Source organism: Balaenoptera musculus, chromosome 7 (assembly GCF_009873245.2).
Source record: "Balaenoptera musculus isolate JJ_BM4_2016_0621 chromosome 7, mBalMus1.pri.v3, whole genome shotgun sequence".
NCBI lineage: Eukaryota > Metazoa > Chordata > Mammalia > Artiodactyla > Balaenopteridae > Balaenoptera > Balaenoptera musculus.
The window spans coordinates 86,127,539-86,155,209 of NC_045791.1; the positions used below are offsets into that span (position 1 = coordinate 86,127,539).

The following is a 27,671-nucleotide window of genomic DNA, read 5'->3' on the forward strand; positions in this document are numbered from 1 at the left end:
CATTTAAGGAAAATGAGATAACATTTGCCCTCTCACTCCATCACAAGTCAAATGCCCTGCAGGGCCAAACAGGTAATATAATGGTGCTCACCAAGGAAAACACTCTCAGCCAAAGGCTCCCTGTCCTTACTCTGGATAGACAGATAGATAGATAGATAGATGCTAAATGTAGATGTATGTACATGCAGAGACGCATAAAAAAGGAAATTCTCTTACGTTCAACATATATGTTTATTTCACAGGTGCATATAACTAACCCATTGAAAGGTATGGTTTTTAAAGCCTAAAAATAGTACATATCTATTTTTCTGTCTTTCAATCTAATGTATCCTTAATATTTGATTTTCTGATTAGCACTCCACTGTCTATTAAAAATTAAACAATAAAAATTTCTCCTCTCCCAGAGTAATAGTTAAAAATAATCTCATTACAGTCAATAAAATGTTCTTTGATTATCAAGGATTATTTTCTTCTAAAACAGAGAGGGAAAAACTTATCTAAAACATTAACCTTCTTTCTGTGGTTTACTTGTATTCTTTCAAATAAAACAAAACCCACCTTTTTAAATTTTTTTTAATTTTTAATTTTTTATGCAATTTAAAGGTTACTTTCCATTTACAGTTATTACAAAATATGGGCTATATTCCCCGAACTGTACAATACATCCTTGAGCCTATCTTACAACCAGTAGTAGTTTATAGCTCCCACACCCTCACCCCTATGTTGCCCCTTCCCCCTCCTCACTGGTAACCACCAGTTTGTTCTCTGTATCTGTGAGTCGCTTCTTTTTTGTTACATTCACTAGTTTGCTATATTTTTTAGATTCCACATGTAAGTGATATACACTATTTGTCTTTCTCTGACTTCTTTCACTTAGCATAATGCCCTCCAAGTCCACCCATGGTGCTACAAATGACAAAATGTCATTCTTTTTTAAAAGAAAAATCTCCCTTTTAAAAAAAAGATTGAGGGCTTCCCTGATGGCGCAGTGGTTAAGAATCCACCTGCCAATGCAGGGGACACGGGTTCCAGCCCTGGTCTGGGAAGATCCCACATGCCGCGGAGCAGCTAAACCCGTGCGCCACAACTACTGAGCCTGTGCTCTAGAGCCCATGAGCCTCAACTACTGAGCCTGCATGCCACAACTACTAAGCCTGCGTGCCTAGAGCCCATGCTCCGCAACAAGAGAAGCCACGGCAATGAGAAACCCGCACACCGCAACGAAGAGAAGCCCCCGCTTGCCTCAACTAGAGAAAGCCTGCGCACAGCAATGAAGACCCAACGCAGCCAAAAATAAATAAATAAAATAAATAAATTTTTTTAAAAACTTGAAACTTTAAAATATGCCTTAGAAGCCCACAGGGCTTATTTAAAATAAAATTTACCCCTGGCCTTGACTGATAAATATTTCCTTTTAAAATCCCTTACCTTCATATGAGTGGTCATAAAGAAGGTAAGGGCCTTGAAGAGGAAAACTTGGAGTTAAATGTGAATGAATTCCATCTTTTAGAACCTTTCTCTCTTTGGTCCTTCTTGATGTGTAGTGCCAAGGCTAGAATATTTCTCAGCTCCCACTAGTACGTTTCTATCTAAGGTTGCCTCAAGCTGTGACAGCTTCATTTTTCTTTTCTAAGAATACATACAGAGGATGGGTTTCAACATTATCAGCAGTGGACAAAATGTTGTTTAAAAAATACATCTCTTAAAATAACTGTGATTAGTTTCCAGATCAAAATGAACAATAGAGAGCTCTAACATTTTTTTAATCAGTCAAGCCAAATCCAAACTAAAATGCTTGCCTGGGTAGGTTTGAATATAGTAAATTAGGACCAGAATGAAATATTTTATTAATTGAACAAGCAGACACAAAATAATGGGATTAATGATAGAATTTTAGCAGCCATCTCTAATCCATTTTTATGGAGAGGACAGAATGATTTTTTTTTTTAATATTAAATGCTCTTCTTTTTTTTAGGTTTTCAAAAATATGTGAACCAGGTAATGGGGCTAAAAATAAGTCAAACGCAGCTTGCTATTGAGTCTTTCCCTGAATTTAATAAAGAGTCCTTTTTACAGATAGCAGAACTGCCTACACATCTACTGGCGTAATAGGATTAATTGTTGTATCTCATTTTTTCATTTGTTTGCTCTTCAGCAGCTGAAGAGACAGCTAATCTGCCTCCTTCTCCACCCCCATCACCAGCCTCAGAACAGACTGTCACAGTGGAGGAAGGTAAGGCTTGCTGGACTCTTTGAGGTTTGTCTTCTAATAAGGGTAAATAAACCTCAACCCATAAGCGCTGGACTTCTGTATGGGTTAGTATGTGACCCAGTTTGGGAGCTGTCTGTTTCAAATAGTCAAGAAGAAACAAAGACTTTAATTAAATGTATTATCATTTCTCTCTACAAAATCAAAAGTAGATGAATAGGGTAAAATAAGAAAGGAAAAATCTGCTCGCTAAAGGAAAAGATAACTTTGTGTTTAAATTGCTAACTAGAATAACTACAGAGAACCAGTTTACTTCATGTAGAATGTTTTGACAGAGAAGACACAATTTAATTTTATAAGTGACTGAACCAAAATACATTTATTGATGGAATCAACACATTTTTATGGAAGGATTGGCAGGAACTGTCTCTGTTGTGCTCACTATTGTATTGCCAAGGGCTTCCCCTGGGCATGGGCTGTAGCAAACTCTCAATAAATATTAATGAATAAATGAAGAAGTCAGTGAATGAATCTGATATTGAGAGTAGTGAACTGGAAACTGAGATCATGGCTTCTTTCCTGCTGAGACCTTTTATTGTCCATGAATCTTTTAATGCATTTACTCAACATGGAATGCCATGTCAGCTTTTCAGTTCTCAGTGATAAAGCAGCCTTTGAAGAATATTCATTTAGAATCTGAGATGAAAGGCACTATTTAAAAGCAAACTATTATTGGTTCTCTGACTTAGATCAGGTAACTTTCGTCTATTGTTTGAGAGTTACAGGAGAAGGCAGAAGAAAGCTTTTAAAATATATTGAAAGCTCACTTGTTTCAATACAATTTAGTTTTTGTACACTAAAATCAGAATGTTGATACTTCTCCATTTCATTCATTTATTTCTTCACTTATTTTTCCTTTTGTTGTCCCTTTTAGAGCTCATTTTGTTGTGCTAAAAATGGAATAATGTCACAAAAGACTCACTGTCTTTTCATAATCTGTAATTAGGTTTGTTTAAAATACTCTTTGAATTCCTAAATGGAGATTATTCTAAATTACTGAACTATAAACTATCAATAAACATTATTTTTGTCACAGATTTATAAACTTAAACCTTTTTTTAGCAAGGTCTTTTTTTCTTAAATTGAGGCCTCTTTTTCTAATTTTGCTGCCTGATATAATGTTAAACTAAATTAGTCTAAGGAATAAAAGAAAATTTGAGGACTATAAGCAGTGCATATAATCAGTGTCATTATAGCCACTGATTATTAGTTAACTCCCTGGAAATGTGACTTGATCTTTTAATTCATAGATTTGAAAGATCCTTCTTGGCCTTATGTTCTTCTGTTTATTTGGCACATACCTATGAAGCCCAAGGTTCCTTGCACTCTTCAAATTCTAGGTATACAGTAGTGAACAAAACAGACGTGATCCCTGCTTATAAGAAGCATGCAGTCTGGTGGAGAACAGATATCCAATAAATAAGCTTAGCACTAGGAAGGAAAAGAACAGGGAGCTTTAAGATAGAAAAGTAATCTTAGTTTATTGGATGGGGAGAAGACAACTTGGGAGCTGATCTCAGAAGCCTGAGGAGGTGTTGGCCAAGCAAAGAAGGAGGAAAGGGGCATTTTGGGCAGAGGGTCCAGGATGTGCAAGGGCTCTCAGGTGGGCAAGCGCATGAAGTGCTCTAGGAACTGAAGGAGTCCCATGACTAATGTGTGAGAAAGGGTAGAGGATTGAAGGAGCTTGGGAGTAACTAGCAGCCGACTTGGTTCAGGGACCTGGATTTTACTCTGGATGCAGTAGAAAGCCTTCCGTGACAGCTGTGCTTCCCTCAGGTCACTGAAAATGTTTCTGAACCCGTACTTAAAACCTTCCAAGTCTCAGAGAATCCTCTTAGCCCAGAGAAGGGTATGATGTTGACTCCAAAGTCAGCTAGAGGTCACGTAATTTATTCTTCTTACTCTTTTATGGGAGTTGGAACCGAAAGGGCAGCAGGGTCCTCCCATCCATCTGAGATTCACCCAGTCTTTTTCTGGAGGGTGGTACAGTGGATATAATGAAAATATAAATAAAATATAGAATCACTTTCACATTTTGGTAACTTAGGTGTCACTTTCCCAAGTAACTGTTCCTTCACATTTCGGGATTGTTTTCTTCGAGCCGTTTCAGTATATTTAGGGAAAATGTCAACTTACTTCCTACTGAAAGTAATTGGAAGATATTTTATTTTTAAAATTTTTCAAACCAAACCTGTATTTTTATTGAATTATTTTTTTTTCAAACGAAAGCATTAACCTGTACGAAGGCCTAATGATTTGCTTTTAAAAGGATAACCATATTTTTGAGTTATATAGAAAAAAAGTATGTATTTTAAAAACTCTACCTCATTCATTTAAAAGATCAGATATTCTCACCTTAAATATATGAAAGATATGTGATCTAGGCAATCAAACTAGTCCCTCTCTTTTATTTTAAACCGCTCTTAGAGTACGTATAACAACTTATTTGTTTTGTTTTATCAGAAAAAATTAGTGAAAAACCGCAAGACAGGATTCAGCTTTTCAATTATTCAAACCAGTCGGTTTGTAAAGACCAAGCCAAAATTCCATTGATATACAGCTCATAGTACACTGGGTGGAAAGAAAGCACGTGGATTTTTTCATCTAGGAGATTTTTTACCCTCCTCAAAACACTCTCAAAGCAACTTTAATCTAAAGGCACAGTGAATGTCACAATTCAATCCTGTTGTACAAATGTAAAAGAGTTCTTAAATTGAGTAATTCAATGATTTTGAGGATATACTTACTTTTTATTAATTATCAAACATTTTAAAAGCTGTTCTTTCCCAAAGGGGAAGCATGAAAGCTCTCACTAAAAATAATTTAAGATGTTAATTACTGTCATTTATGAATATCCATTTATTATAACTGATTTAATATTCATAATTCCCAGAATTTGTGCTTATTCTGGGAAACAAAGGGATTTTAATGAAAAAATTAAATAAGTAGCAGGCTTAGAAAGGAAACCCAGGTACAGTGAACCAATACTGTACTATTTATGATATTTTCAAATTAATTTCTTTTTGGCCTAACCATAATAGTTGTCATTTGGACCGAACTGTTAGAATTTGGAAGCCCGTGCACGAACAGTGGAAACATCTGAAAACAGAACCAGGAATCCTTCTGCCCTCTTAGGTTTGCTCCAAATCCTAGGGTGATGATTTCCTGTGTCAATGATTTGGCCACATTATAACTGCTGATCTGAAGCAGTTTCCCTCCATAACATTCTGGGGCAGCAGACACAGTGGGCCAACTGAGGAGTCCTCATCAAAAGCTTGTAGAATGGAAAGGGCTTAGCGATGGTAGGAAACAATATAAGTGGAGCCAGCTGCCCTAGGGCATGGGGCAGAGGCTGTGATGCCACGACAGGCAAAATCACTGAGTCATTGATACCCCAAGAGACTCAGTCTCTCGTAAAAGTGACTACTCATTTGTACCAAAGGGGACTGACATACCAAGACTGAATTTTGTGTGGCAAACTTTACCCAATATACATTTTCAAATGCTTTAAAAAAAAAAAAAAAAAGGTTTGTGTGAAAGCCAATTAGGGAAAATGTATTCTTCCACTGAAACCAGGTAAACTTCATTTTTAAAGATTATCATTACGCAAAGAAATTTATGTAAAACTCCAAGGTTCATAAGGCTACCCTGTCCTTTAAAATATCACATTATTAAATGAAACAGACTATTTTGTGGCAGAAGCAGAGACTCCATAAGCAAGTGTACTTATAGTAAAAGGAGACATTCAATCCTGGCCTTAAAGAACAAAACTGTTATGAATTCATTTTTCATAAATCTCTCAAGTCTAGCTTTGATGTGTCAAATGAAAGTAAAGAGCAAAGGTACATGACAACTTGTCTGATATACTGAAGACAGAGATGCTAACGTATATGGAATTGAGCATGATACTTGGTGCTTTCTTCAAATACCTTCCCACTTAATCCTCCAAGCAACCCACACAGATAATACTCACTTCCACTCTTGCCCAGGGTGTCATGGCTAGTAAGTGGCTTATCCAGAATTTAAATCCAAATCTAACTCCCTACAAACACAGCCTCACTGCATCCCTAAAGTTGTATGTTATCTAGGCTTTTACTGTGGGACAATGGAAGTGAAGTGATCTTCTAATGAGAGTTTATTGGTTACAAGCCACTGGACTGATTTCCTTTTTATACGAACCACTCCCATGTAAATAATTCATTCATTTATAATGTATTTATTTATAATTATTATGTATTTATAATTCACTCATTTACAATTTATTTATTATGTGTCCCACCTCTATTTGGGTATGAACTGAGACCACCTGCCATACACACTTCTGTAGCAAATGAGGATCTCTTGTCTTCTAGCATTATCATTGGAAGCCCATGCACTGGTACACTGTCTGAACTTAGCCAGCCATGATCCTCTAAGTGTCACTTGCCTGGCACATCTCTGGGACTTGTAATGTAGATGGACTGCAGGCTCATAGGTCCTAAACAGAGACTTGGAGTGCATACAGCTCACAGTACCCAGACAGGACTGGGCTTTGCCAGACATTCTTTTTGGCATTGCCTGGCTAAGGGCCAGACAAATACTACAGAGAAGCTACTTTTCCACTGAAGCACTTAACGTTTTTGTTGTTTTTGTTGTTCTCTGATGAGTCAAGGTTTTCAGAATAGAAAGTACTGTTTCTTTGAAATATTATAGATCAGAAGCAAGACTCTGGACTGTTTTCACATTTTGGCACTTGCAAAAAAGAGCAACAAGCAACAAGAAAGGAAACCAAAATCTTCAGAAGGTTAAAACATCCACGGTGTATTGCCTTTAAACTATCAGCTCTCAGCTTTAAATTCTTTAGTTTTGAACTGTAGTCTGCTCTACTTCCCAGAACATGTTGAAAAGCAGAGAGGCAAATATGTCATTTTCACTAATTGATTGTCCATGCAATCTGTTGAAAGTATTAGAAGTTTTAGGAGGAACTTGTGTCCATAGGGAGTCTACAGCCTCAGGAGTCACTAGAGGAAATATGAATGGCTGGGACTTGTGACAAGCCCAGGACTCAGGATTCAGCCAGCATTGTAGGCCACATCTCAGCCAGTTGTCTGCTCAACTGAGAAATCATGCTGAGTTGAACTAAGAATATCAAATGTAATTTTAGGTTTCTTCTATCCCATGTTATAATAAGCATCCTGGCTGAGAAAGTTCTGAGCACCCATCCAGAAACAACTTCCATGGAACAATCAGTGAATAATGTGCTCAAAAGATTAAAAGTATTCTCCTTTCAAAATGTTATTTTAGCATCCTTATGATTTCAGGTTCATTTCCAGTTGTCAGCAGTAATATAATGTCAGCTGAAAATAAGTTATTGCCCTAAAAATACAGTGCATTTTCAAATTATTGCTGTAATTTTGTCAACTTAAATTTTGATAGAAATAAAAATTATATAGATAGTACAAATTTTGAAAATTACAATATTTTAAAATTATTTCTCTATGTAAGTAAATAAATAGTGCTTAGCAAATTTAGTAACCTGCCATGTAGGCCTGAGGTGTAGTGTCTGCACTACATCAGCAGCCAAATATTGTTCTTTGTCATCATCCTTAAGGCTTACTGAAATATGCAAGAATCCAAATGCTAAGCAAACTGATTGATCTACAATCGTGTAACTAAGGAAGTGTATTTAAATAATGCAGATTTCTAAGCCAAGACACAGGAAAGGAGAGAAATGAGAGCAGTTCCTTTGGCATTTCAATGAGAAATATGCAATGAGGTGTTTGAGATATAAAAACAGTCAGAAGCCAGTAGTGCAAGTGAAACTGCAAAGAATAAAATACTGATGAATCTGAAGCCAACTCAATAGAAATTCTCAGCTAATTGTAATCTCTATTAAGCTTTCAGAAGAGAAGCAGAACACAGGAAAACAACTGTATATTGCTAGGTACTTTCTAAAACTTTCTAATATTTTCACAGTCATGCAAATGAGAACCAGGGTTCAAAAAGATGCCTAGGAGTTTGCGTCCAAAGAAAAAGCTGTGCCAACTGTGCTCCCCTAAGCAAGACAGGAAAGAAAGATAATGCATTGTAGATTTTTCTTAACAGGATTGAAATTAAAAATTACTTTCTGGTTGAAGTCATTAACTAAAAATTAAATCAACCAAAATGCTAACCATGTGAGCATACTAGATAATTAAGGTTGTACTTCAACAGGACTGATTTCCCCCACAATTGTGCAGGCATCAGATCCTAACAGCTTTCCTCTTTTTTAACTTATAAATATATTGATAAAAGCATGAGAAAAATTTATGTACTTGAAAGAATTTCTTCTAACAAATGTATTTGTTTGAGAGTGCTTTGTTTCTATTCCAGTGTCCTGTTGTTGTTTTAACTTGTTTGAGGGGAATGTAAAGATAATTTCTATTATGCAGTGGGGGTGTCAGAGCATTTGATTCATTTAGATCAATGGCAAGATTACTGAAGGGATAGTTGAAATGCAGCGGCTACTGAAGCATGAGACTTCACTGTCTCCCATCCTCCATCAGCTTGGTCTTGCTCATTCTCCAATCCTGCTCTGCTGCTTCCATGGCCCCATGTCCTCGTGCAGGTGTCTGTCTCGTCTGTCTGATCTTGTGTCTGTCTTGTCCAGTTCTCCCTGCAGTTTCTTCCTGTGTGTCTGTTTGTAGATGAAGGGGCTGAGGATCAAGTGGGTCCTCTACACAGGTTCCCCAGCCACGAACCTGCCACCAGTGGGGAGAGGCGCAGACTCGTAGCCCCCTCCATCTCGGTGTCTGTGCCTGATGATGACCCTTCCAATTCCGATGAGGAGTACTATGAGCATCCTTTGTTCAGTTCGCAGTGGAATACCTCTAGTGTGCTCCCCAGTGTCCCAGCGCAGAGTGCCGAGGCCCACTTAGACCAGGAGAAAGGTGAACCCAGCATGGTCCCCTTTCGCTCCTCCTCCCCTGCCTGCAGCTTTGACCACATGCATCATACTAAGTGTGCCTTCATGTGTGCAGTGGGAGAAACAGGAGCCTGTTTTTTCCATATGAAAGTGAAGTCCCTATATAGCTCATATCCATCCAAATGCCTCAACAATTTATGTCTAAGAAGCCTTATTTGAGACATGTGAGTACTTCCTTTTTTTTTCACGGCTTCTGAGAAGGAAGCAAAAAAAGTTCAAATAAAAGTATGACTTCTTTCTGCCCCTTGCAAATAAATCAGTGGGGGAAGAATATATTCTCTTACCCAAACCAAAGAAGATGAACTTTAATATAATTTTATCCTCTTGGATACGTAATATTACTAGGACCAGACTTAAATAGAGTTAGGCTTCTTTTTAGTGCTATGTTAATGTGATAGCTCTTTAAAAGAGAAAGGTCTGTTTAGGGTAGAATACATATTATGGAATGAATTTATTTCTCCAAATCACTTAATCATCTACAGAAACTACAGAGGCTTCCCCAGGTGACCTAAATCTTGCTTCAAATAAGTAGAAGTGGGCTAAAATGAGGGAAATGCTCCAAAGCTTTTGTCATTCCAGTCTCGTGAAGGTGGAGACCCTATGTATCGTTGGCTCTGGTGAGGATAAAATAAGTGGGCAGTGGGCTGCAATTTGTCTCATTCTAACAAGGTAGTTTTATAAGGAAAAAAAATAGAGCTCAATTTTTTTTTTTTTGCTTAGGTGAAGAAGTTATTTTCAAATGAGGAAAAATAACTTGCTTAAATGAAGAGTTTATTTTTATATGGCACAATATTTAATGTAAGGGCAGATAGTTCCAAGGCAAGAGCACCAGTGCCTCAGACACTCTGATGGAGAAATATAACCCATATTGAGTACAACTAAGTGAACTTAAAACAATTCAGAAAACTATGTGAATTTTTGAATAAAGAACAGGTGTGGAAATAAACATGATTTAGACAAAATGAGAAAATGGAAAGCTAAAAAATTACATGGATTTGGAAAACATGTAAATTAAATTGATAAGATTTCATCCAATAAGGTGCTATATTAAAGCAGCTATATTAAAAGTCTCTTAGCTTTAATCAAAATCTCTAATTCTATGGCATTATAAAAATTGCCTTAATGAGTTAGAATCGGAATGCTTAAAATGTTACTGACATAATTAAATTACAACAATGAAAGTTTCTGAGTGCTAAATGTGAGAAAATAGAAGTAGTCCTCTTTTCTTCCCCCCTCTAAGGATTTTAATATTTCTCAAAAAATTTCTTTCCTTTCCATCTGTAGTCTTTCTCACAGGTCCATTTAAACAATGTATAATAATTGTTTCATAGGAATTTCGTAAGAGTCATTCATTTGCAGAACTAGAAAACAGCTTATATATTTCCCTCTAATTTCTTTTTTTTGTATATATAAATTTATTTATTTATTATTTTTGTCTGCTTTGGGTCTCCATTGCTGCGTGTAGGCTTTTTCTTGTTGTGGCGAGCGGGGGCTACTGTTCTATGCGGTGCACAGGCTTCTCATTGTGGTGGCTTCTCTTGTTGTGAAGCACGGGCTCTAGGCGTTCAGGCTTCAGTAGTTGTAGCCCACGGGCTCTAGAGAGCCCCTTGGCTTGGTAGTTGTGGCTCGCAGGTTCTAGAGAGCAGGCTCAGTAGTTGTGGCACATGGGCTTAGTTGCTCCGCGGCATGTGGGATCTTCCCGGATCAGGGCTCGAACCCGTGTCCCCTGCATTGGCAGGCGGATTCTTAACCACTGCGCCACCAGGGAAGTCCCTCCCTTTAATTTCTTAAGCAATAAAATGGGATTTATTTTACTGACATTTGAAGTGTAAATGAGAAACAAATGAACACGATAATTCATGGCCTTCGTAAATTTGTTTTTTACGTTTTAATTGTTAACATCTTTCTCTGTGATATACATCTTTGGGGAGGATATTTTGGCAGTTTTATTGCCACTCAATTATCTTTCCTTGGTGGTTTTGCTTTGAATTGCAGAAATGATGCTTTATAATATGCACATTTTCTTTCTTCAGTGTCAAAGAGAACTATACAAGAACTATATTACTGATATTTCAATGGTTTGAACAATCTGATAACAGTCGTGTCCCAGAGGTAGACTTTTCGAAATAGTAGTGAAATTAACTCTTACCTGGACCTTGTTTTTCAAAATATTTTACTTACTTCTTGAAAGTTTTTACATTCTCCAATCATATAATGCAATGAAGGTAAAATAAATTAAGTTCAGTAGTCTTTGGCCTTAAAAATACTAAATAAATTATATTTTAAAGAGTTTTGATGGATTTCGTGATAACGCTGATAATAAAGTAGTTGATTGGATATTATTTTGAGGCCAGGCTTTTTATTCCGAAAGATTTCTTTAGCGAAGTTTGCGTGTTTTAAATTAAGTAATCAGAAATTCGTATGTAGGGGCTTCCTGCATTGGAGAAAACAGCACATGTCTAACAGATTTAAAGGCTTGTTTCAGCACATCAATGCTTCTATCTTGTCACAACCATCTGTTATCTGGCAGTACCATCTCTTACTTCCAGCCAGCTTTCCACATTGTGTGCAACTTACTGCCATTTCCACTGAGGGTAATAGAGCAATAAAACCCTTTCAGCTCTCAAGTTTTAAAATAAAGAGCCTTTTCATGAGACTGTAAAAGGCATCATGATTTGCAGATTATGCATAATAATTTTCCAAGCAATACATAATGTCCATTGCATTAGGATATTAATTTGCTCATCCAAATGGTAAAAGAGGTTCTTGTGAGGTCAATATAATCGAGCTGAAAGTGTTCCTTGAATAATATTTCTGTTGTTTCATGTATGTTTCTGTGGTCATGATGTCAACATCTTTTTCCTCCCTAAGAAGAAGAAACGCTAGCGAGTCCAATGGCTGAGGAAGAGAAACCTGCCACTCTTCCTGGGAAAGAGTGTGAGGCTGCCAAGGCCTCAGACCAGCCCAAGGGCCTCAGTGAGGTCCAAGTGGAGTCTAGTGCGGAGGCCCAAATAGCCCCTGAAGAGAGCGCCCCAGCAGGGACCCCACAGGAGAAAAGTATAAAAGAGGTCGCGGAGGTGTCTCCAGAAGTAAAAACTCCTTCCTCTGCCGGGGAAGGTGTGTCTTTCTTAGGATTTGCATGTGTTTTGTTGCAAAAGATAGATCTCTCCAGCAGCTTACCAACCTGATGCCTTTCCAATGCTATTCCATTGCTGGGTCTTCTCATGATCCCAAAACCACTGTTTGAGACTTAATGAGCAGAGAGTGTGGCTTGTGCAGGTGCTGTGTGGCAGCTTGATTTTCCACTGCTGCAGCTGATTCCTGGTTTTACTTTGCCATGATACAATACGCTTTGCAGCCAGGCTGATGACACTGTGTGAGCTTTTTCCCGCTCCCCGCCCCCCTTCATCTCAAATGTTTGCCAGTCACATTGCTAATACATGTATATTTTTATTTTTATTTTGGGGGACAGCAATTCATGTGCTTTTCTTTCAAACTGTAGAGATGGATTTTGGCACATACAGGCTTAAACGGTAGAATCGTTTTTGTTTGCAACCGCAGTGTGCTATATTTTTTTACGCTTCAGTGAATACTGGTTTGGTTTCCTTAAAAGCGCCTGCTGATGCTTCTCATATCATTTCCTTTCCATGGCAGCCAACCCCTTTGATAATCACCGTATCTCTTGAGTTTTCATTCATCTAACCTTTATTAGAAAGTTCGTAAAGTATTTCTTTTCTATTGTGACAACAAGACACACAAGTATATAAGGTAATAATGATCCTTACACTTGCTCTTCAGGACATGACTGAGTTTTATTTTCCAGAGAATTACATTTAGCCCTACTGACCACAGTGAAATAACTTTGACCTTAAAATACAATTGAGACTCTGAAGCCTTTTGGATTGGTGAACAAGTAAAAATTAAAAAGAGTCATTTAATCTCTGTGAAGCATCTCTAAAGCCAATACTGGTCAGTGCTTCACCAGTTGGTCACATTCCAGGGAATGAGGTCATGACCAAGGAGAGAAAGAATTTTAATAGTTGACTCTTTAAAAGTTTGTTAGTCACATGACTTCCCAGTATTATCAGTAGAATTCAGATTTTCTTACATCTACCATACAGAGTAAGTAATGATTAGGACTTAAGAATTTTGATATGTGGTAGAAATTGACTTGTCAATATTTAGGTCATATCATATAAAGTCAGTAGTAATCATTTATTTGTATTACCGAAATTTAATCTCAGATGACTTCTAAAAATTTATTCTAGTAACCTTTCAGTGCCCCCAAAATTGATCCTAGAACTTGTCAATCCAGTTAACTGAATTTATTTAACACATATAACTATAACTTAATTGGCCTTCTGCCCATGGCCTGCCAATTCACTTACAAATTAGAAAACAAAAGAAAAAGGTCAGTAGAAATCAATTCTTTTCCATATTTAGATTACTATATAGATTCTTTTGTACCTTAATGTTAGTTACTTATTCAATATTCTTTAATTTGTAATTTTATCTGTAGAAGGTGCATGAAATTTTTTTTCTGCTACAGTACACATCACATCACTGTTTAGAGAGACCAAACAAAGGAAAAAAGAGTATTCAAAATATACTCTTTTTACAATTTCTGTACACATTAATTCACAATGGGAGTTCATTTTAGCAATCGTACAAATATATCTCAGTCCTGACATTTTCATATTGGTTTTTAAATGAGTAGCATGCTTGCATGTTTCATAGTTTTTCTTTATACCCTACCATTCATTTGCCATTTCAAAATATAATTTTAAGCTTACTGCCTGAAAGCACTTGCCTATTATTTGTTTAAAAATCAACCCAATTACTTCAGGTTTGCTTACAGCCTCGAAGATGGAGTTTCATGATCAACAGGAATTGACTCCCTCTCCAGCCGAGCCATTAGACAAGAAGGAAAAGGAGTCAGAGAAAGAAAGTAAGCCTGGTGAAGACCTTCAACATGCTGCCTTAGTTTCTCAGCCTGAGACAACTAAAACTTCCCCAGATAAAAAGGACATGCAAGACACAGAAGAAGAAAAAGTACCTCCCACTCTGTTTGGGCATACTCTGGGTGCCAGCCTAGAAGACACAAAACAGAAGACAGAACCGAGCCTAGTGGTACCTGATATTGGCCTTCCCGCAGAGCCCTCAGCAGCAAAAGAGCAAAAGGACTGGTTCATCCAAATGCCAATGGAAGCAAAAAAGGATGAGTGGGGTTTAGTTGCTCCAGTATCTCCTGGCCCCCTAACACCCATGAAGGAAAAAGACGTACTTGAGGACATCCCAAAATGGGAAGGGAAACAATTTGATTCTCCCATGCCAAGTCCCTTTCAGGGTGGAAGCTTCACTCTTCCTTTAGATGTCACAAAGGATGACATTGTTGCAGCAACATCACCCTTTGCCCCCGCCCTATTACAGCCAGATGACAAAAAATCTTTGGAAGAAACTGGTAGCCCAACGACTGCCAAAGATAGTTCTAAAGTTGAAGAGCCCCATAAGGATCAACCTGACAAAATGGCAGAAGCACCAGCCTCAGAGGCAGTTACATCACCCAAAGATGCTCACATTTCGATTGTGGAAGATTATGGTCTGGAGAAAGGTTTAGGAGAAGAGAAAGGGGCCATAAAGCAAGAGACTGTGCAGATAAAAGAGACTCCCACCTTCAGTGAACAGGAATCTGTGCTTACTGAAAAGGAACCTCACCTAAAGCTTGAAGAACAAACAACCATTTCTGACGAAGAAGCTGTGTCAAAAGAGAGCGAAGCCCCAAAATTGACAGATGAAGAAACAGGTGTAATTCAGCCCTCCACAGAGCACACTTACTCCAAAGAAGAACCGAAAGGCCAGGAGCTTCCCACAGATATATTAAAACAGGACTCATTCCCTGTAAGTTTGGAGCAAGCAGTTACTGATTCAGCCGTGACCTCTAAGACACCAGAAAAAGTCATGACTGAACCAGCTGCACTAAGTGAAAAGAGTGCCACCCAGGAGCTTTTTGAAGAAAAAGTTGCTGACAAAGATAATAAGGTTGAAGGAGTTGGAGCTGTCACGTCAGCTGAGCTTGACATGCCATTTTATGAAGATAAGTCAGGAATGTCCAAGTACTTTGAAACATCTGCCTTGAAAGAAGAAGTGACAAAAAGTATCCAGCCAGGCAGTGATTACTATGAACTGAGTGACACAAGAGAAAGTGCCCAAGAGTCTTTTGATACCGTATCTTCCATGTATAAAAACGGCGACAAGGCACTTCCAGCAGAGAAAGACTCCCAGCCCAGTGCTCCAGCACAAGAAGCAGGGTATAGCACTCTCACACAGAGTTATCCATCTGACTTACCTGAAGAGCCCAGCTCTCCTCAAGAAAGAATGTTCACTATTGATCCAAAAGTGTATGGGGAGAAAAGGGATCTCCACAGTAAGAATAAGGATGACTTGACACTAAGCAGGAGTTTAGGACTTGGTGGTAGGTCTGCAATAGAGCAAAGAAGCATGTCAATCAATTTGCCCATGTCTTGCCTGGATTCCATAGCCCTTGGATTTAACTTTGGTCGGGGGCATGATCTTTCTCCCCTTGCTTCTGATATTCTAACCAACACTAGTGGAAGTATGGACGAAGGAGATGATTACCTTCCAGCCACAACACCTGCAGCAGACAAAGCCCCTTGCTTCCCAACAGAAAGCAAAGAAGAAAAAGAACAGATAAAGGGGGAAAAAGCTACTGGAGAGGAAAACACCCAAGTCGAGACATCGTGTGAATCACCTTTCCTAGCCAAAGATTATTACAAAAATGGTACTGTCATGGCACCTGACCTGCCTGAGATGCTAGACCTGGCAGGCACAAGGTCCAGATTAGCTTCCGTGAGTGCAGATGCTGAGGTTGCCAGGAGAAAATCAGTCCCATCAGAGACTGTGGTGGAGGAGAGTAGTACTGGCTTCCCCCCTGTCACTGATGAAAACCACGTCATTGTTAAAACTGACAGTCAGCTCGAAGACCTGGGTTACTGTGTGTTCAATAAATACACAGTCCCACTCCCATCACCTGTTCAAGACAGTGAGAATTTATCTGGGGAGAGTGGTTCCTTTTATGAAGGCACTGATGATAAAGCACGAAGAGATTTGGTCACGGATCTTTCACTGATTGAAGTCAAACTGGCAGCTGCTGGAAGAGTCAAAGATGAACTCAGTGCTGAGAAAGAAGCATCCCCGCCTATCTCTGGTGACAAATCAGGACTGAGTAGGGAGTTTGATCAGGAGAAGAAAGCGAATGATAAGCTGGATACTTTACTAGAAAAAAGTGAAGAACATGCCGATTCAAAAGAACATGCCAAGGAAACAGAAGAGGCTGGTGATAAAGTTGAAACTTTTGGATTAGGAGTAACCCATGAGCAAGCTTCAGCCAAAGAACTGACAGTCTCAAAAGATGCATCACCTCTCATGGCTGAGAAAGCAGAGAAAGGTCTTAGTTCCGTGCCAGAGGTAGCTGAAGTAGAACCATCCCAAAAAGCTGAACCAGAACTGGATTTTGCCACAAAGAAAGCTGACCAGGGTCAGATAGATGTTAAAATCAGTGACTTTGGACAGATGGCCTCAGGGCTACACATAGATGCTGGAAAGGCAACAGAGCTTAAACTCAAGGCTACCCAAGACCTCGCCCCCTCATCCACAGCACCTCAGGAGGCAGATGCATTTATAGGTGTTGAGTCTGGCCACGTGAAAGAAGGCACAAAAGTTAGTGAAACAGAAGTCAAGGAGAAGGTGACCAAGCCTGACCTGGTGCACCAGGAGGCTGTAGACAAAGAGGAGTCCTATGAGTCCAGTGGTGAGCATGAAAGCCTCACCATGGAGTCCTTGAAAGCTGATGAGGGCAAGAAGGAAATTTCCCCAGAATCTTCTCTAATTCAAGACGAGATTGCCATCAAATTGTCTGTGGAAATACCCTGTGCACCTGCTGTTTCAGAGACTGATTTAGCCGCAGATGAGAGAGCTGACGTCCAGATGGAATTTATTCAGCTGCCAAAAGAAGAAAATAAGGAGACCCCAGATATATCTATCACGCCCTCTGATGTTACAGAACCATTGCCTGAAGCCACTGGAGCTGAACCAGCAGAGGCTGAGAATGAGGAAGAAGAGATAGAAGCCCAGGGAGAATATGATAAACTGCTCTTCCGCTCAGACACCCTTCAGATTACTGACCTGGGTGTCCCAGGTGTCAGGGAGGAATTTGTGGAGACCTGCCCTGGCGAACACAAGGGAGTGATTGAGTCCGTTGTAACCATCGAGGACGATTTCATCACTGTCGTGCAAACCACAACTGATGAAGGGGAGTCGGGTTCCCACAGTGTGCGCTTTGCAGCCTTAGAGCAGCCTGAGGTAGAAAGGAGACCATCCCCCCGTGCTGAAGAAGAGCTTGATGTAGAAGAGGCAGCTGAAGCCCAGGCTGAACCCAAGGATGGCTCCCCAGAAGCTCCGGCTTCCCCTGAGCGAGAAGAGGTTGGACTCTCAGAATATAAGACAGAAACCTATGACGATTACAAAGACGAGACCACCATTGATGACTCCATCATGGATGCTGACAGCCTCTGGGTGGACACTCAAGGTGTGCATTATTTTTTTAAATTTTCTACTCCCAAATAAAATCCAGTAACCTAGTGGAATTTTTTTTTCATTTTAAACATTTTAAAATGACCCTTTATCTCTTGATTTTGCATTTTTTTAAATAGATGAAGGATTTTGTACATTTGTTACTAATGTTTTCGTTGTTGTTGTTGTCATGGTTTGCTTTGATCCGCAGATGATGATAGGAGCATCATGACAGAACAGTTAGAAACTATTCCTAAAGAGGAGAAAGCTGAAAAGGAAGCTCGGAGACCATCTCTTGAGAAACATAGAAAAGAAAAGCCTTTTAAAACCGGGAGAGGCAGAATTTCCACTCCTGAAAGAAAAATAGCTAAAAAGGAACCTAGCACAGTCTCCAGAGATGAAGTGAGAAGGAAAAAAGGTTCATTTAACAATCACTTCTTTAAAAATGTTTTTGAAGTAATTCATTATTACTCTTTTGTAGAAGAAACTGCCTAACCGTGGTAACTAATTATTGATGAAATTTCATTCGGTTTTGCTCCAAGTGTTTATTTTTTCCTGATGGTATGCTTTTTGTGTTTTCTTATTCATAGCAGTTTATAAGAAGGCTGAACTTGCTAAAAAAACAGAAGTTCAGGCCCACTCTCCCTCCAGGAAATTCATTTTAAAACCTGCTATCAAATATACTAGACCAACTCATCTCTCCTGTGTTAAGCGGAAAACGACAGGTGACTGTTCAATTCTGCAATGTGGCTGGCAAACATAGACATGTATTTTTTTTTATGTCATTACCGTAGCAGCTTCGTTTTGTTTTTCTTCCAAGAATCTCAGCAGTCATGAACAATTTCGCTATTAAGTGTCTTGTATCATTATTTTTTTTTTTTTCCCTCCCTGCAGAAGAGGTCATGACCATCTGTTTCTTTGTCATGCTCAGACTTAACAGTGATTGTATCTTGGCATTGTGCTCTAGTGTCACGTTCTGGGGATTCCTATTTTCATTCTGTGTGTTTGGTTAGACGATGGCGATGAATATAACCGTGGTATGCATTCTCATTATTTTGCTTATTTATCTCCCTCATGCTTAAAAACCCATGTGTATTTGTCCCATTTTCTATATTGTTATTGCCAAATCTGTTACTGATGTTGATGAATTTACTGAGAACCACCAAGAATGCATAGTGATTTTGAGATGGAAAATGAAAAGCAAATCTGGGGTAAAATTGTGGTTGAAAAATTACTTTGCTTTTGGATGAAAGAAAAAAAAGGAAAAGGAAATTGTCTGGTAATCCCATCAGATTTTATTTTTCATATCCAAAATTAGCCAGGCTTTCTGATGATACTACATCTCTTAGCTGACATTTTGTCCTTGGGATTTTCTTAAATGTGTTGGATCCAAACTGCTAAATTCCCCTACATAATGTAGCATTCAAAAATTTAATAAATTTAAAATTTAATAAACCCCTTCCCTCCCAATATCTTAGAATTTAGGTTTATTTCTATTTTCCTACCTTCTTATTGTTCTGTCTTCTTCAGATATACTTGTTTTTTACTGTTTAAAAAAGTAGTAGAATGAAGGAGTGAAACATGTTACAAATCATCATAAAAGACCATACATAATATCTATAATATAAACTCTATTCCTAAATTTCAGTGCAAAGTATTTATTTTAAATGTATAATTATATTAGGATACTCTTCATTTACAATATATTTTATTTTAGCATTGATTAAATGGCACAATTGCAGTCTACAAAAGAAGGCATCAGAGTTCTTAAGTCAGAAAGGAATATTTCCCAATCCATTATACATTAGAAGTGCCTTTATATGAATCTTTGGATGGCTTTAAAGGGTTAGGAACAGCATTAACCCTTGTAAGAAAAAAAATCAAGGTTGATGGTTTCATGATAGCCACTAAAAATTTCAAGTATTTTTAATTTGTGTTCTTCATATAGGAAATATCTCATGAGCATCCTTCAAGAACTAGTATGTAAGGCAGGATTTGAAAGTAGAAGACATAATTATACACACACCTTGATGATGAAAGTTTAGAATGAAGGGTTCCTCTAAGTTAAGAGTTAGGAATTAACATGACATCTCTAAATCTTATAGTGCATCTTACTTAGTACATTTTCATTAAACTTGGAATTTTTCTTCTAGTTAGAAAAATGCTTGCACAGGCAGAATCTCTTGGTTGGGGCATAAAAGTCCTATATGCCACCTAAAAAGATGAAAAATATATTAGGATTGTACAGTTTCAGAGGAAATGTCAAATGGTTTGGTGAAGTACCTGCATCTCAGTAGTATTCAATATGCCACACTGAGAATAACTTGCCTTTTTATTTCATTCATTAAAGGAAATTTAAGATCTTTGGACTAATTAGGATCTTCCTTTTTTATTCAAATATTAAGATACTCAAACAGAAAGCATATACCAAACATGAGTTTCATTGACTTAAAGCAAAGTATATATGTCGCAGAAAAATGAGCTCTATTGTAGAAATAGTAAAGAGGCATAATTTGCACTGCTTGTTTTAAAAAAAAAATTAGTTTCAGAGTCTGCGAATAATCTTACTAGCCAGTCCTAAATAGCATAGAACATATTGTAGACCATTACTATTTTTGTGTTAGAAGTGCACATGGCATAAGAAACCTTTTTGAAATTCATTTGGAGCGCTTATAAGGATAACTATTTTTTTTCCAGAGGATTTCTCTCTTGGAAAGAAAATTAAGGTGGAAGTAAACACACAAGTTTATGCCTTTTATTTTTTAGCCCAATTGTTAAATAGGAACAGTTTCCCCAAACACAAAGGGTTGTGTTCAATCATGAAAGATATTTAAGTCAAGTCAGGTAAGTCATCAGCAGAAATTATGCTAGAGATGATGGAGTTTAAAATTGAAACCAGAAGTATAAAACAGCAGCAAGAGAAACAACAGTAACAGATGTGGTAATAATTTCATACAGGAAGTGCATGTGTAGAACATGGTCTATTTTACTGAACTTAAAATTCCTCTCATGTTTTCTCTTCTTGACAAGCCATTTTTCTTCCCTTCCCTTCTCATGTGGTCCGTTTCACGTCAAACAAGTGTGTCATTCATATTGTGAAATGAAGGGGTGCAGAGGGAAAGGGGTTGGCAGACCATGACAGTTTGAAATATAAAATGCAGAAATATCTGTAGATATGACAGTGGCTACATAAAGAAGGTTTGGGAATCTCCGTGAATATTCTTATGTGATGCCCACCCTAGAAACCAATCACTCCCCTTTTCCTTAAATTCTGCAGCATTCGGATTACTGTCCTATGATTTCCATTCTGAAGGATCAATAGTAATTTAAGGGTACATTGGTAACAGAAAATTACTTGGTGTGCTTACCTGTGCTTTGGTAAACACTGGGTTATAGTAATTAGCACACTCTATAGTGGGAGCCAGCCACAGGCTATAATGTTCTTATTATTCGGGTTTCTTCAGTTACTGAATTTGAGTCTCAATATAAACAAAATTCGCTTTGCATTAGTCTGTTGCCACAACTGAATATCCAGAAGGCATTAAAAATGCATTTACGTGGTCTTTAGCCACTAAGTGTGGGGTTGTTTTTGTCTCCTCTTTCAACAGCAGCAGGTGCTGAATCAGCTCAGGCTCCCAGTGTATTTAAACAGGCAAAGGACAAAGTGTCTGTGAGTAAAATAACTTTTTCCTTGTTCTTCATTCAACATTCCCTTTGGTATTAGTGGCAATGTTTTAATAATTTTAGATAAAATTTAGACTTTAGATGTTTACTCTTTTAAAACATTTTAGATCATTCACTCACCCAGATTGATTCTCGATGGCATTCAAGCATGTCCGAATGTCTTCTGGAATGTGATGGTAGCTGGTGAGGGCAGAGCTGGGATTTAGGCTGCCTCTTTGTTAGTAAGACAAAAACATGTGAAACACCATAATGATCTGGCAAAAGCGGGGGAGCCCAATTTATTTACTTTTCATAGAATCAAGATAGACCATTATAATCAACACTAAACTGTATTTTACAACACATTTTCATTGTTGTTTTACAAAATCAGAATATGAGAAAATTAATGTAGATGAGAAAAATAAGTAAAAATATATTATCTCCTTATCTAAAGGTAACTGCAGTTACCATTTTGACATAAAATCTTAATTTTTTTTACACATTTATAGGTTTAATAACACAGATGGAAACACCACATATCGGTTTTTTAATTAAACAATAAACAGATTTCCATGTCATTAAACATGCTTGTACATCATTTTAATGACTACATAATATTGCATTTTATATTTTTACAGTGATGTACTTAATCAATTTCCCATTACTTAACATTCAAACTAGTTTTCTGTTATTTTAGCAGTATTACTGTAGAAATCTTTTTGGCTACATCTATGAATGTATCCATATGCATTTCCTTAGGATAATTTTCTAGTAGCAAAATCATTGTTTCAAAAAGAAAGTCCGCATTTAAACTTTTTGCTTCATATTGTCAAATAGCCCTCCAGAAAGGTTCTACAGCTTATATGTCCTCCAGCTGTATATGAACATGCTTATATTCGTTATTACTAGATATCTCTATACTTTTTCTATATTTACCAAGCTATGGAGATGAAATATTTTGTTGTTTTAATTTGGTTGTATTAATGATGTTTAGCTTCTTCTATGTTTATAAATCTTTTATATTTCTTATTTTGCAAATTTTATTTTTATATTATTAATCATGTTTTTTAAACTTTAAAAAGACCAAAACCAACACAAAGTATTTTACTTCCTTCTCATTGAAAAAAAAAAGTTAGAAGACTTCTCATGGAATCCTAAAATTACAACAAATAATCTGAGTGATGATAATTAGTCATGTATCACAGTGTTCTGGGTCTTAGCCATCATGTATGATATGTAAATCACAATTCTTTGTTTAGCTTTCTAAAAACTAAGAAAATTTTAGACTTCTCTTTATTTATTGTGAAAAATAGGAATTCATTTTCAATGACAGCCAAACCTTTTATATCATGTTGAAGCCAAGGGACTTTATGTTGATTAAAAAATATATGTATATTTGATATTATATAAATGTTTTCAGACATATTCCTGAACTTATGGCAAGCAATAGAATCCATTTATTGCTTTGGTAATTTTAGTCCTTATTTTGACCACACTGCTATTTCAAGATTTGTATCTCTTTACCTTCTGTTTCTGATGGGGAACTAGTGGGTTGTGTTGGTTAAGAGCAGGGCCATGAAACAGGCCAGATCCAAGTTTTGAACGTTTATTAACTATATGGTCTTTTTTTTCCTGTGTCTTAATTTTCCAAAAATAAGGGGAGGAGTAAAAATTCCTATATCATAAGTGAGTTGTAAACACTAAGTACAGTAATTTTATGAAATAGTACATTCTATAGTGCTTAGAACATAGTATTTATTCAATAAGCAGCAATAGTTATTATTATTATTATTATTATTTTAAAAGTGGAAGTCTTTAGGAGCAGATACAGAAAGTAAGTCTGAGCTTTCTCTCTGAGCAGATACAGAAAGTAAGTCTGAGCTTTCTCTTGGTAGGAAAATAATTTTTAAGATTGCATTGTTTGCAAAATGTTTCAGAAATTTTCAAGTCCGTTGGTCTTCAAGTAACTCAACAAGAATTAGCATTCAATGCTTACACTTGGACAGAGACCATATACATCTGACACAAAAACTAACTTTTTTTCCTTGTAAATACCCATCTCATCCTTCTGAAGAAGAGAGATTAGACCACCATTCTTTCTAATTTTCTCATTTAAAATCCTCCTTTTTCCTTGTAACCTCATCCTCTTCCTATGTTTCCTAAAACCTCAGGATTAACTCAGTACATCCATCAGAACAGTTCTCTCCGATTTTTCAATTGATCTTTATTGTGAACCTAACCTATAATCTTTCATTTCATTTGAGTTTGTTTGTTTGTTCATTTTATTTTGTTTTTGTTTTTAGCAGGAGATTAGTAGATGTCTTTCATAATTTGAGGCAATCCAATTACTCCATTTTTCTTTCCTATTCCACACTTTTGAAATTCACTAATTTGTGGGTAGCATCAGTCAAAAAAGAATGACTTGTGCTGACCCAGTTATACTTCCCACTCAGGGTGCTGGGTCTGTAAAACAAGAAGTGATTCGTGCAATCTGTGAATACTTATGCCTCTTTGAGTGTCTACAGAGGTTACAACTTGAGATAAAAATCTTAGTTTCAACTGCTATTTTTGTATCGGCTAAATCATATTAATTATTTAAAGATAAAAATCTCCTCGGCTTTGTCATACTTGTCTGTATTTTTAACAGTCTCCCCTGAGACATGTGGCATGCCAGCATAACTTTCTCCAAAAGCTGTATATATATGTCCAACCCACTTACACTTGCTCTTGCTGACAATCTTCCCAGGGATTATCAATACCTGTGAAATAAGTCTTGTGATTTTTATGGGCAATCTAGTCAGTGTTGACTTTCATTTTTAGAATTTATAACACATCATACAAACTGTGGTCTCTGCATAAAAATGTTATTAATTCTATGGTATAACTTGGTCCCTGGTATGCGTTTGACTCATAAAATGAACTCATTATATATAAAATCTGCAATTTTCTGATGAAATCAGTGTAGATAATCTGAAAATGCATTTTCTCAACTTAAAAAAGAACTATTTTCCATTATTAGGCCTTAAATATACTTTGTTCTAAAGTTCTTGAAATGTGATCAAAATGTTGATTATATATACCATTTAAGGGCTGTGTTTATTAAAGGAACAATTCCAACAGACTCTCAAGATATTTTCCAAATATGGTATCATTATAAGGTTTATGGCTTAATCAGAGACCTTATACATAGAATTTATAAATAAAATTTTAATCTATATTCTCATTATATATGTATTCTTAAGTTAGTTAAAAAGATGTGTTCAGTGAAAATCTCTTGTTCTCACATAATATACATCTCTATCACTGATTATAACCATTTATCATGTGTTCTTATTAAAAGCAGACATTTAATTTCTTATATGTTTACATGTTTTTTTTAATTTTCCTTTTACTTCATAGTTTGGTTTATTTTGTGCTTTTGTTTGTTTTCTTTCATGGCTAGAATTCTACCTTGTCAAAGATTCCTGCCTTACAGGGTAGCACAAAGTCCCCACGATGCAGCTCAGCCTGCCCTAGTACGACTAAAAGGGCTACATTTTCTGACAGTTTATTCATACAGCCCACCTCAGCGGGCTCCACAGACCGTTTACCATACTCAGAATCAGGGAACAAGGTAAGGCAGCAAGCCAATCAAAGGTGCAGAAAGGAACATAATTTGGGAGAAGGACACAATTCAGTAAATGTATGAAAGCAAAGACTTTCAGTTCTGAAGTGTTTGACATATAAACAATAGGCCTTATTAAAAACAAGTACAAATTAAGTGTTTCAATAGTTATAACTAGTCTAATCATTAAAAAATAGATGTCTTTTTGTAAGATATGCAATGCATAATTTATTTATTATTTATTTGATATTTAATAAAATTTCAAATACAAAATATATATATGATGTTACATATGGCATATTATATATAATATTGTACCAAATTATATTATATATAATATAATAGTTTGGGCTCAGTGTCAGACACATCAAGATTTAATACTAACTCTGCTACCTCTCAACTCAGTGATTTTTGAAAAAATTACATAAACTGATGAAAGCTGTTTCCTCAGCTCTAAAATGCATATAACATTTTTTGTAAAAATTAAATCATAAATGGATGTAAAGTGCTTAGCACTCCTGTCACGTAAGTGCACGGTATATGGTGGTGATCATTGCTAAATACTGCTCATGCAGTGCCCTTCTGCCGGTCCTTTCTGATTAATACATTATCATGCTGATGAAGACTTCTCAGTTAAAATTATTAATTACCTGGAGACTACTTGAGCACATTATTTTTATCCATGTTATCATTTAGAATTTGAATTTCACCATCGATTTTTAGCACTAACTCCAAAATAATATATTTTTATAAAACCTCTAGGCAAATCTGAATTCTTTCTAAGTTTTGAAGCAGAAATGCTTATAAGTATATAAAAGTCAGTAGTGTGGGTTAAAAGAAATTCATCTATCAGCACAGGAGGAAAATTAGCCAGAGCAATGTAATTACTTTGTATAATTAAAACGAAGATTCACAGGAACCCAACGTCGTTTTATTTTCCCCAATCAGGATGGAGTAACCAAGAGCCCAGAAAAGCGCTCTTCTCTGCCGAGACCGTCCTCCATTCTCCCTCCTCGCCGAGGCGTATCAGGAGACAGAGATGAGAACTCCTTCTCTCTCAACAGTTCTATCTCCTCTTCTACACGGCGGACCACTAGTAGGTTTATTTTGCTTTGGCTTCGTTTTCATTCATTTTTTTAAAATCCCTTAAGTGGAGTAGCTTATAATGTACTTATATTTTACATTTGCAAATAAAATATGCATTAAAATCAGATTATATTTGTCCTAAGAATCAGAGATCCAGACTCTCAATGGGTCCAAAACAATTATTTGAGTCAAAACAACTGATGGAGGAAATGAGTACATATTACTTCATTATCCATTAAATAGGATTGAAATAAAGTCGTTTTCAGAATATATTTTCTCTCTTCAAGTTTAAAGTAAAAAAGAAAACTCGAAAGAACTAATTAGTAGAGAAAACCAATAGTCAGGGTTTTTTTTTTTTTGGCCACACCACACTGTGTACCAAACTTCCCCGACCAGGGGTGGAACCCGTGCCCTCTGCAGTGGAAGCTCGGAGTCTTAACCACTGGACCACCAGGGAAGTCCAGGGACTTTTTAAATATAAAAGCTTAACTTTTATTAGAATTCCAAGTCCTAAAATCTCACTAGAATATCAACAATCAAAATTAAGGATCCTGCTCAATTTGGTAAGAATTTGCATTCCAGTGAGGCTGTAAACATAGCATGTTCTGTGCAATAGCTTCAATCTCTTTTGATTTCATAATGTAATGGTCAGCAATTATCAGAGTTTATGTAAAGAATATAAAAATTTCCAATCATTACCCACTTATGTGCTGTGTTGCTACCAAGACTATCTAGTAATTTAAATTATTTTCATAAACATGTTTCTATTACCACAAAAATACTACCATTTATTAATCACATATATGTGCTAAAATCTTAAGACACATTTTTCAGTCAGTTTAATTAACAATGCTGATGGTTAGGTATTAATAACCTCATTAAATCTACTGATGAGAAAACTGACCTTTTAAAGACAGTAACTTGTTCAATACTACACAGCTAGTAAATGGTTGAATTTGGTTTTCAGCCCACTGATAAGTTCACAACCTATACTCTAAATGTCTTCTCTGTATTTATTTAGAAGAAATAGTATTAGGGAACTGTTCTGTAGAATCACTTGGAGAATAGTATCCCTGTCATTTAAAAACTATTACAAAATGGTGGAAACATTTGGAGAATAGCATCTCTGTCATTTAAAATCCATTACAAAGGTGTTGGAAATTGCTACTACTAACACATTATAGTTGATTTCACCACTTATTTTCTAAGTATTTAATAATAATTGCCCCACTTCAAATGTGACTATTTTGTATGACACTTAAACAGTGTTTTTTGCCTACAGTGAAAGTGTTTATTATAATTAAAGCCATTGTGTCCCACACCGTTTGGATTCATGAAGCATTAACATCCTTTGAAATACATGCTAGGAACACTTTGAAATCACTAAAACTCTTTTTCACCTTAACGCATGTAAAGTATGCAAATGAACTAGCAAAGAAGATGTTTAAGAGTAATCTCCAGAGAAGAGAATTTAACTCCAAATACCTGGAGTTGGAATTGGGCATCAGCAATTACCC

At 36.7% G+C, this 27,671-nt stretch overlaps 1 protein-coding gene across 33 annotated transcripts in view; it reads left to right on the forward strand.

Moving 5' to 3' along the window:
- Window positions 1-27,671, forward strand: part of MAP2 (microtubule associated protein 2) — a 277,004-nt gene that overhangs the window by 224,976 nt on the left and 24,357 nt on the right. For 5 of the 33 annotated variants that reach the window (XM_036857803.1, XM_036857804.1, XM_036857802.1 and 2 more), the window contains 8 exons: window positions 2,156-2,233; window positions 12,084-12,329; window positions 14,059-17,817; window positions 18,013-18,219; window positions 18,392-18,526; window positions 21,410-21,471; window positions 24,907-25,077; window positions 26,017-26,164. In XM_036857803.1, coding sequence (XP_036713698.1) covers window positions 2,156-2,233; window positions 12,084-12,329; window positions 14,059-17,817; window positions 18,013-18,219; window positions 18,392-18,526; window positions 21,410-21,471; window positions 24,907-25,077; window positions 26,017-26,164 — 4,806 coding nt within the window. The remainder of the gene's footprint in view (window positions 1-2,155; window positions 2,234-12,083; window positions 12,330-14,058; window positions 17,818-18,012; window positions 18,220-18,391; window positions 18,527-21,409; window positions 21,472-24,906; window positions 25,078-26,016; window positions 26,165-27,671) is intronic. The other 28 variants (XM_036857828.1, XM_036857811.1, XM_036857807.1 and 25 more) reach the window with 27 other exon arrangements.